General features: G+C 36.8%; 1 protein-coding gene across 2 annotated transcripts in view; it reads right to left on the reverse strand.

The window, feature by feature from the left end:
• The window catches only part of OSBPL10 (oxysterol binding protein like 10), a 91,851-nt gene that overhangs the window by 43,748 nt on the left and 27,834 nt on the right, over positions 1-20,269 (reverse strand). The window contains exons 3-5 of one of the 2 annotated variants that reach the window (XM_032442363.1): positions 19,570-19,649; positions 12,135-12,320; positions 9,915-9,932 (exon numbers count right to left, since the gene is read on the reverse strand). In XM_032442363.1, the coding sequence (XP_032298254.1) occupies positions 9,915-9,932; positions 12,135-12,320; positions 19,570-19,649 (284 nt within the window). The remainder of the gene's footprint in view (positions 1-9,914; positions 9,933-12,134; positions 12,321-19,569; positions 19,650-20,269) is intronic. The other variant, XM_015853901.2, reaches the window with a different exon arrangement.

The following is a 20,269-nucleotide window of genomic DNA, read 5'->3' on the forward strand; positions in this document are numbered from 1 at the left end:
TAACCATGTGCCAGTCATTCTTTCCAACAGGAGATAAATGCATTTATTCTATTCATCTCTATGCATTCCTACAGGAGGATTTTTTAAACTAAATATGACACTTATTCCTCAAAAGTCTCCTTCTTACATCTCCCTTCCCTTTCTTCTCAGAGATTTTGCTAAATTTGATGTTTTTACATAATCTAAGAAACCGCTACTTGAAGAATACAAGCTTGAAAAAAGAAAAAGATGACTGCTTAATAGGTTTATGAAGCATACAAATTCAATCTCACACCTAAAGTTCAAACTCGAAACATGACTGCAGATAAATCAAAGTCCAGCTCCTTTAGTTACATGAATGAATCATACAATACTGAGATTACAGAATGTGTCAGCACTGAACCCATTTACCATGCAATTCACCCCATTAACTGCAATGTTCCTGTACTAGCTCACTGATTCTAACCAAGCCTAGACAAACACATCTGGCTTAATTATTACAAGATTCATGAGATGATGTCAATCTTTCTTTAATGCAACTATTTGTAAATCCATTAAATTACAAATAAAGCTTTTCAATGTAGGTGCTTTCAATCTGGAGTTAACTTTTCTTCATTCACCTTCTTCCACACATATGCAGCATTTAACACAACAGTCATCATCTCTCATCTAATGCAAGTATATACTAACCCAGCCAGATCAGAGCACCTGAGGACACCAGCACGACACTATCACTGACAACGAGAAAGTTATAACCTGGTTATAGACATGAAAGATGTTGCTATGCAAAGATACAGTTTGATAAATGGCAGTCTGTAGTGCTAAAATGCTTGACTATAAAAGCAAGCTCGATGCACTCCAGAAAATTCAGAATGTTGAGATGCACTTTGCTAAGTGTTTTAAACACAGCATCTTCCAAACAGAATACCTTCACTAAAAACCAAAAAACTACACTTGAGATGATCAAAGCTTTCAAAAGAAAAGATTTGTAAACAACAGATTCAAGTTCCTTTTGTCCAAGCTACTACAATGTTTAAAAAAAATAAAAATTAAAAAAATAAAAATTAAAAGGAAGAGCTTCATCAGGTTTTTTATTATTACCTTTTTGACGTATGGTCAGAACACTTCCTGTGGCCTCCCTACACTGTGGCAAATATACTGATATAAAAGGCCATGCTGAGTGCGCTGAAAGGAACAGAAACTGAACTCAAAGAAGAAGCAAATAACCATTCCAGCAAACAAGCATCCTCAGCACCTTAAGACATACTGATTTCAAGCTCCTTGAAGAAAACAAAGATTGACATCAGCCATTTTACCTCCAAGGGCAAGCATACACTTTCCCTTCATCATGTAAGGCCATGTGAAGAATGGCAAGAAAATAAGTAGTGCCATTCATTGAGGACTCACTTTGCTCTATCAGTCAACAGCAACCTTTCTCTGCTTCAGTATCCTCTGTGCCAGCTGTCAGCAATACTACTGCTAGCAGCATATTGTCTGCCAAGTTACCTCTGGGCACTTCCCCTGCAAGATTCAATGCAGTGATGTATTTATTTATTTTAAAGCTTTTCCACTGCCAGCTGCACATAAGCTGAAAACCATCATTTAAAAAAAAATAAATAAATAAATTGGAAAATAATCAACAGTGTTCATATGAAAATCAGAGCATCCATATAAATAAATATGTGACCAACAAGAAAAAAAAGAGACCGCTTGTGGGAGGAAAGACAATTAAGTGACAGAAATTCAACACACATCCCTTCTTTTTTAAACCAGATATATCAAGTTCTGTTTGGGAGAGGTATATCACAAATACTTCCTGGTGCTATTAATTTCTTGCTTTTGGATAATCATGACAGAAGGAAAGCATTTTGAAAGACATTAGGAAAGGACAAAAGGAGAGGTCAGTTTATGAAACCTACTGAGAATAGGTCCAAAGTGATATGAGTCCAAACCCTGGTTCTTGTTTTTAAACATATATGTACCACAAGGTTTTTGGTTTTTTATTTTGTTGTAATACAAAGCATTGTTTTTCTTAAAAAGAAAAGCAGACATAAAGCTCCCACACAAACAGAAACCTCCGAAGATATTGTAAATCAAATACATCAGATTGTTACATAACCCTAATAGTTTTTAACTCTGATTTTGATCAAGAACTCCTGGCTTGATGCAGGTATCATAAACAATCCTGACCCAGATATCATCAGTAACAATACGAACCATCATATTACAAAAATGATGAGTTAGAACAGTCAACAAATTCTTATCAAAGCATAAAATAGAGATTCATATACCAAGTATAGTGATATATTCTTTAATGTAAGACAAACACATGGAACTCCAGTGTCACCAAAGTAATCATACCAGTCACTGAAGTGACACATTGGCTAAAATCTCAGCACAACTTCACAATTCCCACATCGTATTTCCACGAAGCTTTCCTATTTTCAATTATTTATTCTGAAAAAGGAAACAGCATAAACATATGCAAAAAAAAGAAAAATATATACCTAACAAACATTACTTCCTTCTTCAGCTTGTTTTCAGCCACATCTGGAGAATTCAATGCTGCCAATCACCAGCTCAGAAAGTATACGTCTCCCTACTGAAATGTCTGTCAAATGAAGATAAATTCTACAGTTGCAGTAGAAGCACGGAGTTTGGGTTGGGTTTATTTCCCCATTTGATATGTTCTTATTTTGAGTTATAGCCACTGCAGAGTAAGAGCCCTGGTCCTAACTTCTGAAAATTCTCCTCAAAATCACTTGATACATGCACCTTCCTACTTAATGAAAGATTCCCTGACTAGGATTTATAGGTTTATCCCTTTTCTTCAGTAAAGTCATGTCCACAAATATTCTAGTGGGATTCCATCAATGGCATGCAAGGCAGAAAGGCAAAGTTAGAGCTTAATATATAGTTGAAGTGAAAGAGTTATATACAAGAGTTGTTGCTAAAGGCGCTGCAATATGTAACACCAATCTCTTATTACAGAACATTTTGCTTTTCAGTCCTGAATCTGTTTATCTGTTTAGTACAGAAAGGTACACAGGACCATATGACTACAGACATGTTTGCTCTACAATTAACAGATGTGTATGCTTGGCTTACAATAACTCAGTTTTCGACAAAAAGAAAAAATAAGGGAGGGGACGGGGGGGGGGGAGGCCTTTCTTGAACTGTAGACAGAAAGAAATTCTTCCCAGAAAGCTTCAATCTGGACAAAGACCCACAACAGCCTCTGTGAACATTGTTATGCTAATGAGAAAAAACTATTTTGCAAAAGGATCCCAGAACACTAAGTGAGATATTCCAAAAGCATCTTGGAAAGATGGAACAGGATAATGACATCCATATCAACTGCCCTTTCTTGATTAATGCTCCCTTCCCCTTACAAAGAAAAAGCACGTAATTCTCCATTATTGTCACCTCCGGATAGCAACCAGCTTGACCTCAATTATTTCAAAGATGCAAACAATGAACAGTAAAACTGGAATGACTCTGTTATATAATAGTTATTAAGGCTTAGACACACACATCCTATCAAAGAAGCTTCAAAGGAGCAAGTTAATTTTCACTTGGCATGTAATTTGCAGACAGAGGCACAAAAAGTGACAGAACAAACAGAACTACACCTCTGACAATCAGAACAGCAGCTAACCACCAGGACAAGTTTTCCTTGCAGTCTTCGCCCCTTTTTCCACAATATTATTTATTTCCTTTCAGAAATAAAAATAAAAACAAAAAGCACAAGCATCCCTACTTCCATCTGTTATTTTGTTCTATTTTCCCAAACCAGAAATTCATATAATCTGTTACAGGAACAACTAAAAAGCCAGTTGCCACATATCCTATTGTCTCAGCTGACAAAGCATAATTTCCTTTGGGGTTTTGTTTTGGTTCTTTTGCTCGGTCTTCTTGCAGAGCACTCCACAGAGTGGTTCCTTCTGAGGAAACCCTTAAAAAACAGAGGAACAAATGTTGTTAGACTGGACCAATTCTGAAAGCAGAGCCTAAGATAACCAGTAAGAAACAGAACGACTTTGTTGCTTCCTGCCTTAACTACTCTTCCCAATCCGCTGTTAGCAGCGATGATGACACTGTTCCACTGGCAACCACAAGCAGGGGCTATGAGCTTACCAGGGACTGTGGCACCAGATGTACACGCCAAGGAGCTGCTAGCACTTAATTGTCATCACCTGCCATTTACTTTCAAAACTGACTGCTTAATCTGTCCAAATATTCCTATGCTCCAAGCTTCACCAGCACGACACATTCAACCTATGGTTTATATTTTTAAGTTCTGTAATCTGGTCACTTGCTATACATCCATATAAGACAACATCACTGCATTTTTTGAAAACATGATTAATTACTCGATTATCTAGAGACTTCTTACTCTTTAGCCTCCTGTCCAGTAGCTTATTAATTATATATTCAAGCTAATTTGCTGTTAAATTATACATTTACAGTAATCAGACTGTATTTAGCAGGTCTGCATACTACTACTTTTTTTAGTAGTTGTTTGATATTGGAGTGAGGAAGGAAAGGAGACAGAGGAGTATTTTTTGGTTACTGATCTGGAAGCTGTAAACATTGCTTCCAGCACTGGAGGAGCAAAAGTAATCCTCTTAATCCTCTTCCCTGACAAACTCTCGAACTACTGCAACTTGGGCACATATTACATTCCTCCTCCTTTCTTCCAGTGTTTTAAAACAGGCACAAGCTCAGCAAGAAAACGAGTTGATTAGCCACCTGCTTTCTCTGTTCAGAAAAAAAAAAAAACAAACACCAAAACAGGATATTCTCAACAGATTTCATCTTTAAGTACTATGAACTACATGAAAAACTCTAACAGTTGATATTCTCTAGGACTCTATTTGAGTGCAAATACCTTATCTGGATGCAAATAATCCCAAGTTTCCAGGAAACTCTGCTTCCATCCACATGCAAAGACAGATCTCAGGGGAATAAAAGTGAGGTCTCAAGAGTGATTCACAGCCTTTGCAACATATATGCAACTTCGAAGAGAAGATTCAGCAATTCTGGAAGAATCCCCAATAATGCTACCATAAATCTCAGTACAACAGCCCACTTACTTGGGTGTATCAGGTGTTTTCCTTTGCTTTCTCAGGCAAACTTACTACCATACTTTGCTAAGATCACACTTTCAGACTTAAGATTAAGTGCATGCTTTCTGTATACAGTCTGTCTTATTCCTCACCTGGGAAACAAGATAGTGAAAGATGGAAAGAGGAAATATTTTTCATCCTAATCAATATCCTGAGATATTTACCTTCTGTTGGCTCCCTACTGAGCTATTAAAAAAAAAATAGCCAGTTCTCACTCTCTTCTTCCTCCTTAAGATCAAGGGAAGACAACAGCTCTCCCTTCTAAACCAACATATGCTTCAGGTTCTTTTCCTCACATAAGAGGAAGATTTAGAAATAAACCAAAGTACTAGAACACTGGAGTAAAATGAATTCCTCTGATAGCGTCAGCTACTGTAAGAGTGTTTCAAGGAGACACTAAGAAAGACTTTAGGTGAGAAGTCAAAGCTTTTTACTAAGATCTGGCTTCTGTAATAAACACTCAAGTAAAAAAAACATGACTCAGACAGACAGAATCAATAAGCACTAGTTTTCTCCACAAATCAGGGAGAGTGGGCTATGGTTGTTTTTTTTTTTCTCTCCCCAAAACACTAAGTATTAATCTTAGCAAAGGCCATCTTGCCACTGGAGGGAGCTGTCTCAGCATCAGGATCTATTTTATGGCGATAAGGACTGGTTTTCTTCACAGCCTGTTGTATTAAAGCTCCCTTTGGATAATCTATACATCTAGAGGTAATGCTTCCGTTCACTGCCAGCATAAGGCTGGAACAAAAAACTACAACTAGTACATAGTAAGTACTCAGTTCTCCCTGCTATCTTAAGAGCTCCTTCCTTGAATATTTTTTGTCTACCTGTTAGTTTAACCATATCATATTAACAGTCACCTACTGAGACTTAACATTTGCTACTAAAGATAACTCAAGAGTAGCAGGATGCAAGGATATCAAGGCAAAAAGCACAGAGAAAAGTAAAAGAAGGTAGCTGCTGCAAAGGTTGGTGGTGTTTTGTTGAGGATTTATTTCACCTGAATTGCTTCCAGTGATCAAGAACCAAAAATTGAGAAGCCAAAGGAAGAAGCCTGCAATTTCATGTAAATCTTGGACAGCAACTGGCTGCCATCCAGCCAAGCAGAAAGTGCACTGTTATATTTTAAACCACGGAATGTAGCACTGAGAACACAGTTTCTGAAAAGCTTCTGATGGAAAATTAGGTTGTTTAATTTCACTATACGGATTGACTCAAAATCCGTGAGGAAAGTCGTTTCTTTTAATGATTAAGTGTTACTCACAACTATGTGTTATCCTATGAGCTCTTCTGAACAGCAGTTTCTCCGACATTAAATAAGGATCAGTTAATATTTACAGCACAAAACTGGAAAGCATATTTTGATTACTGGCAAGTAAGGCAAATTTGTGACTATTAAATATTCAAAAGGACACCCGAAGGGCTAGTCACTAAGTCAACATCAGCAATCACAGAAACATTTTGTTAGCTCGTCACTGTATAGCATACTATTCACAGAAGCTATTTTTGGTAACTTATGCTGCATTGCTCTAGAAGATAAATTATACATCTCAGAGATGGATTTTTAAGCGAGGTGATTCCCTCAGTACACATCACTAATGAACAATTTTAGATTTTAAAAGAAAATGAACATTCCATTTCACCTCAGAATGTACAGAAATGCCTATGGTGATACAGAGTAGCCCAATACACCATACAGGTAATTCTTATGAAGATTTCCACTGTGTCTATAAGGGGCTTAAGATGGCAAGGGCCCAGAAGCTGTCCCATGTCAGTTAATAGCCAGCTCTTCCAAAAGGGACCCCCTGCAGACACCCAAGTCAGTGCAGAAAGAGGGCAGGAGGTGCTCTATGCACAGAGCAGAACTTTGCTGCAGCCCAGGAGAGGCCCACATAGGAGCAGGCTGTCCCCCTGCAGCCCATGGGCACCACACAGAGCAGATCTCCACATGCAGCCATGGAGGAGCCCACGGTGCAAAGGCGGATGAGGCCTGAAGGAGGCACAAGCCCACAAAAAACCGCTTCCTTTCACCCCCAGCCCAGTTAGCTACTTAGGCTGTAGTAAGTGCAAAATAAAGTTCTAATTCTGTCACGTCTAACATCACCTTCATAATCTGGAAAACCACCATGCCAGAGGACAACAAGATTTGCTTATAATTACTAAGAAGTACTCTTTGAACAACTCTTAGGTGGAACAATTTACATCAGAACAATCATGAGTTTTCAAAGTAGGTATTACTTCCCCATCTGGCAATCTGTTCAGATCATGTTTTCTGAAAAGCAAGTCAACTGTCACTGTCAAGGCTATCTAAACCTGCTATTCCTGAAGCCTAGACGAGAAGCCCTGGATAAAGCATATCCCTATGGCTTATGACAAGTCACACAGAGACAAAGCACAGTAAATCCATCCTTGGCTTTATCCCACTGTCCCAAAGCCGACTGTGAACTGGTTTAAGTTGATATCATCAACTTAACAGCACTGAAGTGATTCAGCGTGCACTGCCATGGTTTTGAGACAGTCTGTGACACCATAATGCAGTCGAATTGTACTCATACTGCAACTTCTAAACAAATTCGCATGCTTTGCATTCACCAGCCTAGACCTACCAAAAAACAAAAATTGGGTAAGTTGGAATCTCTGGGAGGAAAAACTGCAAGCAGTCAGCCCAGAAGATAGCAGACATTATCAGAACACACTAAGCAGTACTCAAAAGAATTTAAGATGATGTTTTCTGAGCCAGACAAACACAGGAACCATTTTTCCATCATATTATATATCATTTACAAGTATATATCTAATGGCTGTAACACAAAGTTAAGAAGTAGTGTATTCAAATTTAGCCAGATACAGCTCTTTTTATAGCCCACTGGACAAAATGTTACTATCCATCTGGGATATAATCACATTTTAAAACTACTGTCAAAAACTGCAGGCCCGTAAGCAGGAAGCGGGCAAGCAGCTTCTTAAAACTTTAACTGTAACATACAGAAGTTCCAAAGGCACTGAAAACCTCAAAGACAAGCTTAAGTGAAGGAAATCATATGAACATGTCTCAAATGTCATTGGTCACATCTTTGTTAAAGATGAGAGCTACAGTGTTTACCATCTTCCACTTGTAAAATCTAAACATGTCCTGCGTTTATTTGTGCAGCAGGCACAACTTGGGTGTAACACAAGAATTTGAAGATTGTAAGTCCTTCCAAAACGTATATAATAATATAAATTGAAAACTACACAAAATATATGAGACATTTCTACAGTTACTTTCTCCTGGAGATCATTAACGTAAGTACTTTCTGTAATTAACATTTGAAAATTGGCCAGCCACCTAACACTACATAGTCATCACCGAGAACACTCAAAAACATCTTCTACTTAATTTAATAAAAATTGCATTTAAGTAGGTTAACAAAACAGCCCATGTATCTTGGAAGCAGTTATTGCTGTTATAAACGCGGCTGTAGAAATTAAGCGAACCTGGTCTCATTTAGGACTTGCTGTGAACATCACTGCTGCACCACACAGCCAGAAATGTGCACTGAAAGGAAGGGTGCTAAACAACCAGGCGTGACGTGCTATCCTCCCATCTCAGAAGAAGATTTACACAACTATGCTTAGTTCAATGCTTCAGTTCCAAACTGTCAACTCTGAAACAACTGCAGTATTAGTGCAAGAGAACAGCCTGGTTGGTTTTCAAAATGTAGGTAAGCATATGATAGGGTACACCCTATTTCACAAAGAACAGGTGAATTCTGTTTTATATTCAACATTAATTGAGAATTTTGAAGGCATGAAAAACATGAAGACTGACTTCCCCTCAAATTTCATTTCTTAAGCTCCTTTGCAAGCTTTCCGTTTAGTTAAAATTTAATGAAACGCTCTTAAAAACTAAAAAACAGTAATCTTAGCTTCTCCAAAACTGCTTTAGAAAATGAATGCTGCTGCAGCCTCCAAATGTAGCTATCATAAATGTATTATCCCTAATTTATAAAATTGCCATTTAAGTGATTGAAAATGATCATCTTTCCACATACTCAATTACTACTAAACTACAGGCTGAGAAAAATTTAATAAAAAGGAGCCATGTTTGCATCATTAATATTTTTAATATTTGGAACAAAAACAACAACAAAATCAAAGAAATAACAAATGACATTCACTCTTGACATTACTCACATGGGCAATGGTGTAATTTAGTAGAACATTCGCTCTGTGATTCCCATAGCAACCCTAATTCTCTCTGCTTGTGTATTTGGAGTCCAAGATGACACTGCATTTGATTTCATATTCAAGCAAAAGTACAGAACAAAGTGTAGTTTAGAAAGGTGCAACTTGTATGCATTGAACTGCAAAGGCGAGGTTAAGATTTGCATAATAAAAATATTCAACTCTTGCCTATGCAACTTAATAGTTACTGTTTTATAGTACTGTAATTTTTATAAGCACATGCACATTTACTACTTAGCCTGATACCCACAGATATTTAAGCATCCCATTTATTCCCTAAGGAGACGTGTTTTTATTAAGCTTTGCAACACTAACTCGTGGCAGAACAAACAGCCTTAGGACATGACACATCCTCAGACAAATCAAACAATCTCCAAAGAAACTGCCCTGGAAGACATCAAATAATTGTATCTGTTCCTATGTGGTCTAACTTAACTTTTTGTCTACAACAGTATGGAAAGCAATTAATCACACCAACACTGTTGGACAGCTAAGGAGAAAGTTCAGCATGCTTACGCTTCTCATAAGCTTCTCTATATGAGACACACAGATTTCTAGAGGAAGCAAGTAACTCACCATCCAGTTGTGTGGCTCCTGCAGGAAACAGGGAAACAGGGAAACAGAAAGGAGGGGAAACAGAAAAAAAGAAAGAGGCCTATTTGGTTGGCAAAGTTTCAATTACTTTATCAGGGAAAGAACATTAACACAGACCTGTAAACCTTTTGCAAACTTGTCTTATCATTGTAATCATACCAAAGACCAAATAAAAAGCAAGGATTCTCTGCACTTCTACGTTCTAAGTTTCCTCTCTTCACATAAAAAACGCACCATAACAGAAACAGACTTAAGGGCATTTTTGTGAATGCCTCTGGCCACATCTCTTTATTCATAATTCTAAGAAAGAGCAAATCTAACAGTCCTGATTGCCTGATACAGGGAACAAGAATATTCATCCCAAAAAAAGCAGGCAATATGAACCCAAGTCTGTTGCATGTAATCCTGAAAAGATCTGAGAAGGAAATAAGTAGAACATGTCACTGAAATCCAGTATTTCCAGAATAAGGAATCAAATATATTCTTCTTTTTCCAAAAGATGTACCAAAACACAGAAGGTAAAGTTCAGGCACCTCCTTGTAATAACTTCCCATATTTATCTTAGCTTAATATTCTCTCCTTGAAAAATATTCATTTATTTGAACTTTCAAACATTATCATATGTTCTGTATCTATTTCTTTTTCTTTTTATTGTTGCTCTCTAAGCTTTCCTCAGAGGATGTGATACTCTACCTGACCTGTGACTTACAACAAATATAGTAAAGTTATTATCTATAATTACAAAATAAAGTCCCATCATATTTACCTTTAAGCAATGACATCACACTGCAATATTCTATACCTAAATGAGTCAGCATTCAGCAGGCCTTGTCTGAAGAGATAGTATCTTGACATTTTTTTCTATTTAACATAAGCTAATATCAATTTCCTTCCCAAATACAGTTCTTCAGGTTTGTTGATTCTGTCCCTTTCCAAATTATTATGAACAGTACAGATTAAATCTCTCATTTTCGATTCCTTTCAGTCTTGATAAGTTTTATTCAATGAATCTACTACAGCTCCCACTGTTTATTTTATTAATTGAAGTAATGAATCTCTTGATTCAGCCTATAAGAACAAATACATTTAGTAAGGTAGAAAGAACTTGAAGAGATGACTGGTAGACAAGGACAGGATATTCTAATGCAAAACAAACAGACGTGTGTTTTCTGTAGTATGAAGTTAATATCAGTGACAATCAGTGACTCCAGGGCAGGGAATGAGCACTGTCAACACAATACAGAATACAAGGGAAGTTCTCACTTTTAATGCTAGCAGGGATAAAAAGCATTCTTCTTCAGAATGTGTAATACAATTCCTCACTGTTAGAACATACTAAGACAATTTATTCAAATTCTTCTTTTAAAAGTCCTAAATTAATAAAACATTCCAAGGAACAGAATTTAAAAGTAGATTCTTCAGACTATAACTTAAAGGATGAAGGCAGATATTTTAATCTAATGTGATAAAAGAATGCTTTAAAGTTAGGCTGCCAACAGTTTCTTTGGTAGAAAAGGTGGGAAGGGGATTTACAAAGGCGCTATTAGAGAACAGCAGGAAGTTCAAACGAAACAAAAATAACAAGGGGTGAAAGATGAAAGGGAGCTCTGTGAATATCTGCCACATTAAGCTTTATCTCTGTACTATTTTTGCTGTCTAGAAGACAGACTTAAGTCAGTATAGGAGTTTTAGTTTTTAAACTGCGATAGACACACACTGAAATAAACTCTTCTTTCTTTTTTTAAATTTGTTTCCTAAGAACACAACATTCTTCCATCACAGACCAACAACATCAAAATGTCAGCAAAGTTAAGACCAAAGCCACATAGAGACAAACTGCTGATAGGGAGCAGCTGCTCCTTCTTTCACATTCATTCACCAGAATCATTCTTTTCTAGTTACATTTAGATCTTTTACAGTCAAAAAGGTTTTGCTGCATGCAGCTTAAGAGATGTTCCTCCAGCACTGAAGCACCACTGCAAAGTCCAGTTGCTACTTCACCTTTTAATGTACATGCACACAGAATAAAAAGCCCGTACACATCAGACTTCAAGCTGAACCAGAACTAAAGAGAGCCTTTTACTCAGCAAAGGGATCAAAACAAAACAGTCATACAGAGTAGGAAACAAAGAGAAGTATTGACTTGTCAGACTTGACTGTTTATCCCAAAGCAAAATAAGAAGTCATATCAGATTCTCTTACCTCTCTAACTTCATGGAGTTGTCCAGAACGCTGGCTCTTAGCTCTTCGAGCAGCTGCAGGTGATTTGTGATGTGTGATGGTCACAACAGTTGGCCCACTTTGATTCATATGTTTTTGGCCACTAGGAGAATTAACTGTCCCAGGTGGCAGCAGAGATGAGCTTCTACTTCGGGAGGATGTAATGCTCTAAAACAAGCAATAGAGTGTTGATATTAGCAATCTTTACACAAATAAATGATTTGCAGTTCAGGCTATAGATCCGCATTGTTCTACTTTCCTCACAGTCTTGGACGTGGAAATCTAACAGCTCAGGATTGACTTATTCCTTTTGAAGCACCTGCATCGCTCAGCACAGATCTTCTCAGAAATACTGCAGCCAATGCCTTTCTAGAATTGCCTGAACTTGGCCTCCTCAAAATCTCCACAAAATCCTAAGTGAGGATACTGTTATACTGTTATGCTCCTGTAACCATGCTTTTTAGGAAAGACTGGGAAGTATTCTGAAGACTGAATAATAACTTTTGTCAACACAAACATTTTTAATGAAGACGCAGACCCATAATTCAAACTATTTAGCATGAATAGCAAGGAAGAAAGGAAATCTCATAATAATGCTTTTAGCTGATAAACTTCTGAAACAGTATAGTGCTGAAATTTCACCATGAAGAGCTGCAATTTTGGCAAAGCCAATCCACAATCCATTCAATTAAACATAACCTTCTATCCAAAGTGTGGCTTAAACTGTTAACAGGTTTTGGTGTAAGCTTAGGACAAGCAGTAAGTACAAAAAAAAAGTCTAGAAACAAGTCTCCAACAGTGTTTGCAGCATGAGGACTCCTTACATACAACCTATAAAATTCATCTAAACATTCAAGAACATTCTTTGTTCTTATCTCATCATTTACCAGTGTTGCTCCCTCTGTTTGTTTTCTGTAGCCAAGCTCAGATGTGCACTAGAACACTTTGATATATCATATATGGTTACAATATAAAAAAGCTTTTTTTCTTCTATTTAAACTGCCGGTTGCATCTGTAAGGTTAAAATTGAAACAGAGTAACTTCTACCTCATAAAACTGAAGCCAGTTCAGAGAGTGACATTTACTAGCACTTTAAGAAAGTGAGGTAAATACACAGTGCAATGGGTGAAAAGAACATTTAATCTCTCATACCAGCTCTGCACAAGTAATGACGGCAGCCTTCAATACTTCTGAGTTACTGTGAATGTGGGAGACTATTCCTAGAGCGTTGGCAAGTGCACATAAGTATTATTTGAGTACAGTCTTTCCCTCTATACGTTAACAAGTTACTCATGAGCATTACAAATCCGTAGTTTAATAACTAAATAAGAGTTAATAATTAAAAGACAAAATCCAGGGTGGACGAGTGCCAGCTAGCACTGGAATCAAAGTCACGCATTATATTACCACTACAGTGACTGTAGATGATGAGGTAGATTATCTGGCACTGACAAGATGAGTTAACTATGTCGTGTGTTCTCCCTGCCACCCACTCTCAAAATAGACATCTAACTTCTTTGAGGCATTGGAAGTTTTAAAAAGTGAGATATCACAGTCTTGGTACATGAAGAGCAGCTATGCAGACATATTGAGTGCTCACAGGAGAAAAATAAAAGAATAAGAAAAAACGTTATCCCAAAGGCTTAGATGTACACTTTCTTTACTACCATGGCTATTCAGATTGTAACAGCAGGCACCCATACATTCAGGCATTTGTAGAACTAACTATTCTGGCTGATAATTTACAATCACATCAGAACCGGATTTGACTGCAAGGTAAAAGACATCTATAGAGCACAAGGATGGAATTTATCATAAAGGAACTGAGTTTTGCCACTTTTTTAATACACCTTTCATCTGAAATAGCATTGTTTAGAAACAAGTACAACTCAAAATAACAGAGAAAGAGGTATTTAGGAAAATGTGTTGAGTAAAACTGGATGTGACTGAATTTTCTTGTTAAATAGAAGTCTCACAGAAAAGGGTTACCCCTAGCATGACAGCGGAATATATTTACTCATTTTTCTTTTTTAAACTGGCTAGCATGAGAATAGTTCCAAATGAAATTTTGAGTGCTGAGGAAGAACATGATAATTTCATTTTTCAGCATAAGATAAACGTCTCCTTAAGTTTAATAAAAATTATTTTTAGAATTAAATCTTCTGAGAATCACTGAAGTTCTAGCATCATGCTATCACAATATGAAAATAATCCATGCCTGCTACCTTCACATAGCCAAACTGATCACAAAAGTAAGATAAGCAGCAGCAATTTAAAACAGTGAGTCCAGCCATTAGTTTAACTTGAAGGAAAGCAACACTCTATGAGAAGTTCAATTTTATTATGTTTTTATTTTCTTTTGGGGAAAAATAAGTTATAGATCCGCAAACAACAAAAGAAATATAAAATAAATATGGAAAATTCTGTTTAAACACAGAATCAGGAAGGAATGAGAAAGATCAAGCTTTCAGAAAAAACAGCAGTCAAAATAATCCCAGTGAAACAGAAGGGAGAACTGGCAAAACACAACACATCTACAGTTTCAGTAGCAAGTGGTACAAGAAAGGCTGTACCAACAGAGTAACAACAGGTCACCCCAAATCTCTATGCATACAATATGACAACCTGACAAGGGCTAACTATAATCACACTGCCAGGTTTGCCTGGTGTTCAGCTGAATGCCTTGCCCTACAACAGTGCTACAAGATCTTTGCAGAGATCATCTCTGCTTATGGGTGTGTTTTATTAACCTGTCCTTTCCCTCTCAGAACATCAATTCTATGCCTTTCCAATCAATATGCTATAAAACTCCATCAGCCCACCACACAAACCCTCTCGCATCTAATCTTGGAATTATTTATTACAGGATGTCCATAATATTCAGAACCTAACTGAACTCTACACTAGGACCCAGAAAGTTCACCCCAGGCTCACCCCAAAGACAGACATAAAATTTCAACTTGCAAGTAACCTTTCTTCTATTCCATAACTTAATTCATGAAATCAGTGCAAAACCTAAGCAATGATCAAAATGACACAGAACTGCAAGGAACTGGTACTAGTAAGCGCAAAGCACTTAAAGATGCAAAATGCAGATGAATGTTTGCAGTAGGCAGTTTCTACAATCACACAAGAAAACCATTTGAAATGGAACTGCACTCCTAAGCAGTGGGAAGCAGTAGACCTGCCCCAGTCATCTGTACCAGCAGCAGAGAACTGTGCCTACTCAGCCCAAGGACATGGGGCTGGTAACCAACTCCTGCCAGATTCTTCCCACAAATTCCAAGAGAGACCTTTCCAGGAATCACACACTCAGCCCTTCATGTACTTTCAAATTTTACAACACATTGTCAACACTTACATCCCAGCCAAGTACTTGACTCTTCTTTTGCAGAACTTCTGCAAATTAAAAACTGGAGATGAAAGGCATCTCTTTTGCATTTAGACACAGCTGTTCAAAAACCAACTTTTTTGTTCCTGTTAAAAATGTTAAAATCATGATTTTAACAGCCCAAAGCAATCTAATTACACATCATACTGCAACACTCGTTTTCCTAAATTCACTCTCACAGGAAATCAAAGCAGTGACAGTAACTGACAGATCTTTGCTCCTAATCTCCTGCTCTCTCCTCTATTATCATAGATTTTTTCTTTGGTTCTATTGCTTTCTGGCTTGCAAGTAGATAGATAATAAAAAAGAAAAAGACAAACAGAGGAAATTAAGACACAAGCTCTTCAACAATTAGTAATGTATGGCACAAGTAATAAGCCAGGAAACTCAGAAGCTGAAGCATCTGAAAGGGATTACAAATACCCTTTCCTGAGGCTATGCTTTATCATGGCTCCAACACTTTGCCTGCTAATAAAATGAACCCAATAAAAAAAAAATATAGAAGACAATAAAAGGTTATTTGTACTCACATTCATCCTTGTTTTATTACCTAAAACTCTCTAAAGTATGCCTAGCTAATATAGTCCTGGGGTAAGCTCCTTATTTTGACTGTCCATCTCCAAGAGAAAAAAGCAATACACTGACTGCTTCCATTTAGATATGAAAAATCCCAACAATTAAATAATGTAACCTTAGAACAGAAAGTTCCAGCTATACTAATGCTTCAACCACGCTAATGTTTCATGACTCACTTTCCCCAGAGATTATACTTTCTCCTCACAGAGAAGGGTTTTCCAGCGTTTACAAGAAGCAAACAGTTTTGTTTATTTTCAAAAGCAAATGCAATGTTCCAGAGATCAATAAACTAATTTTTGAAGTGAATTGTCGTATCTGTTTATGGATGATAATCATCATCTGCTTCAGAGGCACTGTGCCACAGATGTTTTCTACAGAATAATAAATACTGAAATGACATTCCTCTACTCCTCTGTATACATATACAGCACAGCACAAATCCCCGTGTACAGCTTTAAAGCAATGAGAACTCACGCAGTCAAAAAGTAATTACAACTGAGACACCACCATTCGGTATTTTAATTCCCATCTATTTCTTTCGACAATGTATCCTAAGTAAGTAAATATCGAAGAAGAATATGCACAGATCTGGTTAAACTACATTCTGATCATTCAGAAATATTAAAATGCAAATGACAAACTACATAAAATCCAAATTCTAGCACTGAAAAATGATGAGCTTATGGGCTCCTTTGCGTGATTGTGTAGAGCTCCATCTACAGCAGTAACTCGTCTGACAGATTATTACCATGCTTTATCATCTTTAGGTAAGGCAATACATTCGTCTGCTTTTAAGCAAAAGACTCATGTTTATTTGCTCATAAAAATATTTTATTGGTCAATAATCATTTCAGCATGTTTATATTCAGCCCTGAATTTTTTTTTTTCCCAAGACTTCTTTCAAAGATTTAGAAACCAGGGATGTAAGCAACTCTATCTTCATGCAAGTTCCAAAGGGAAGTGAAAAGTACATATCTACGGCCAAGCAGTGCTTCCTTCTCAGCCTCACTACAATGACTACTTCCAAAGCATGTTTTAATTAGAAGTGTGGTGCTTTATTTCAGTTCTCCAGATAAAGAAAGAGAGATGTGGAAAAGCATACAAGAGAGGAGGGAAGAGTAAACTAGCTGAAAAGAAAAAGAGTTTTGATGTTAAGAATCAAAGATAGAAACCTTCACTAGCCTGGCTTTATGGAAAGTTAACTTGAGCATGTTAAAAACACGCATTGTGTACTCCATTTGGAAAGCAAAAGTCAAGTCTGTTGTATTCATTACTAAAGGCAAAAAGAAACCTGAGAAAACTGAAGAAGAGTCTGCAAAGATCTGACAGTCATTTTTCCATCTGTAGAGGAAGTAGTACACATCATTTCCAGCAGCTCACTGCTCAGCTCTGAGCTGAGCACTAGAACAATGAGTCTAGCCCTTTGTTTTTCCATAAGCCTAAGCTGAGAGTTTCCAGCTTACCACTCTTCAAGGCACAAGCTGCTTCACAAATTTTTGTTCCTTGCCATACTCCTGATACACACTGAGAAATACAAGAGTTGTTGGACTGGCATATATAACTCATAACGTATGCTGAAATTGAGTTGCATAAAAGCTCTCTGTGTATTTGTAGTGATTTTATAGCCACCATCATCAAACATTCAAGAAAAGGAGAAAAGAAATTGAGAAATAAACAAGCTTTGGATAATTCATGGATATAAAATTCTTGGAATTTACCAGAAAAAATTCATGCATGGGCCTACTTTTCGAATTTACTTTCTCTCTGAACTCCAATTTGACTTTAATTAAGACATGGACAATCCAATTGATTTAGAATAGTCTTTAAAAAAAAAAAAAAAGCAGCAATCCTATCTAGACACAGATGACTTCTTCCAACGAGTGTGATCTGGCACTCTCTGGAGGCTAAGCACTCTGTAATTAAGCAAAATGAAACTTGTATGGGAATATGGAGAACACTGGAATTATCCTACAGCATGGGTATTATTTGCCAGGACATTATCCTTTTATTGCTTTTTTTGTCATTAGGATGTAAAATTTAATTAAAACACAGCAACAGACTTAGCTTATATAATGCCTACTTCTCAGTTATGCAGCTCACCTTTGGACTACATTCAGTAAGTACGCAAGCAACATTTTCATACAACATTTTTCTGCTGTAATAAGAACACAACATTTATATGAGAAAGGGATATAATCAGATTCGGATTTAACTATGTGGTTGCTTACACCTGCAGGACTTCTGAGAAATTTCAGTACAGGAACACAAGGGGTTCAAGGAGATTACCAAAATTACTATAAGATTATTATAAGATATTATTAGAGAACATGATGGTACAATACAGTACATATAAACAAAATATATTGAGAATAGCACCGGGCCACAGTCACACAAGAACAATATTTAAATGCCTGTCATAAGGAGTAAAAGAGATTAATGAAAAACTAAGTTACTAATTTTCCTCAGAAAAGGCTTTTACTCAACCAGAATGACTTCCCAACAAATCACCATCAGTCAAAGAAAGAAGATAAAAACGTTTCTATTTTACTTCAGACACTGTAGTGAATGCCATTCCCTTAAAAACAATATCATCCAGCTGTTCAGCTAACATACGATAAATACGTTTTGGCAGGGTATGGCACAGCCCTTTCCAATCGAAGTTAAATGCATTTATTTATTTATATAGCAAGCAATTGGCAGCAGGAAAGCAATCTTTTCATTCTTGTAAATATATTAACAAAACTGTTTAAAAGACCAAATGCAGGAACAGAAATTGCTGGTTGTTTTTAAGTGTCTTCAGTACATACACTAAAAGCACACGAAATAAATACAATAACAACTTGTTCCTCAAATTGTTTTTATCTATTTTGTAATCTCTCCCACCTTTAAGGTGCAAAGGAATTGAAACAGATTAAAACCACTTCTGCTGAGAGGCAGGGAACACTCTCAACTCATCATTCTGCTCTTTTTAAAGTACCTGTTCAAAACATTTGTCTGTTTGCAGAGAAAAATTCAGACATCACTTCTGAAGAGCAGGAATTCATATTAATCTTCATATGACAACATCTCCCAGATTTGTGAAAGAAGTCGTAAAATTGACCACTGCTAACATATACATGAAGCTTCTTAATAAGAGCCATTAAACTGGAAATACTAATCAACATATCACACCATTAATGAATGGTCAATTTTTCAATAACCATCTATTGACAGCATCCAAAATGCACTTCATGAATTTTCCACAAATTGGACAATGTTTATTTAAAAAGAAAGAAACCCAACTGACTTAAAGAACGCTGTTCCAGATAGCAAGGAATTAAAGTTTGCTGCTTTCATTCAGAAATACCTGAACACAAATACAAATTACAGCAGCCAGTCTATCATCCAGGTATTTCTGTTCCACCCCTACGCCACTTAAAACAGTCATTACTTCTCCTCTTAATTATTTACCTTCGAATTACCTTCCTTGTGGTGTTTGGCACAGGATCGAAGCTGATTGATCCAATATTGTTTCTCCTTTGCATCAGCAGCTAAAACAGAAGCAAGAGAATGCAAGGGATCACACATGCACTATTTTTTGGGATACAGAAGATGAAGGGAGAAGGAGACAAGAACAGGGAAGGAAGAAAGAGAGAGGAGGGTTATTCACTGATTAAGACTGTACATTCTAGTTTACTCTAGTTTAAATATGTGCAATTTCTGAAGTATTATACATCTCAATCTCAACTTAAGATGCTGTAGCCAGCTGGAATCAATAAGCTTATGACACTTCTTCATGGTTATCTCTACCAGTTGTTATTTGTCTCATGTTGATTTGAGACACTCCTTACTAGTCTCAGACACTATTAAAAGCAGAAGGACCTCAAGATGGCTTTCAACTTTTCCTTTAATCATCACTGTCCATGAAGAACAAAGGCCGTACCACAGCATTCAAGTATGTGAAAACTATATCCAAGCCTGTCAATCAGACAAGCTACAAATTCTGCAGACACTTCAGCTCTTCTTCAGTGTAGTTCAACTGAACATCTCTTAACAACTTTATTTTGCTGATATGCCTCTAAGTGATACAATGTCCCCTGACTATCTTTGAAAAACAGGTTTAAAAATTGAGAATTATGCTTTCTATATTAGACAGCTCCTGTATAACGCT

This window comes from Coturnix japonica, chromosome 2, assembly GCF_001577835.2.
Source record: "Coturnix japonica isolate 7356 chromosome 2, Coturnix japonica 2.1, whole genome shotgun sequence".
Taxonomy (NCBI): domain Eukaryota; kingdom Metazoa; phylum Chordata; class Aves; order Galliformes; family Phasianidae; genus Coturnix; species Coturnix japonica.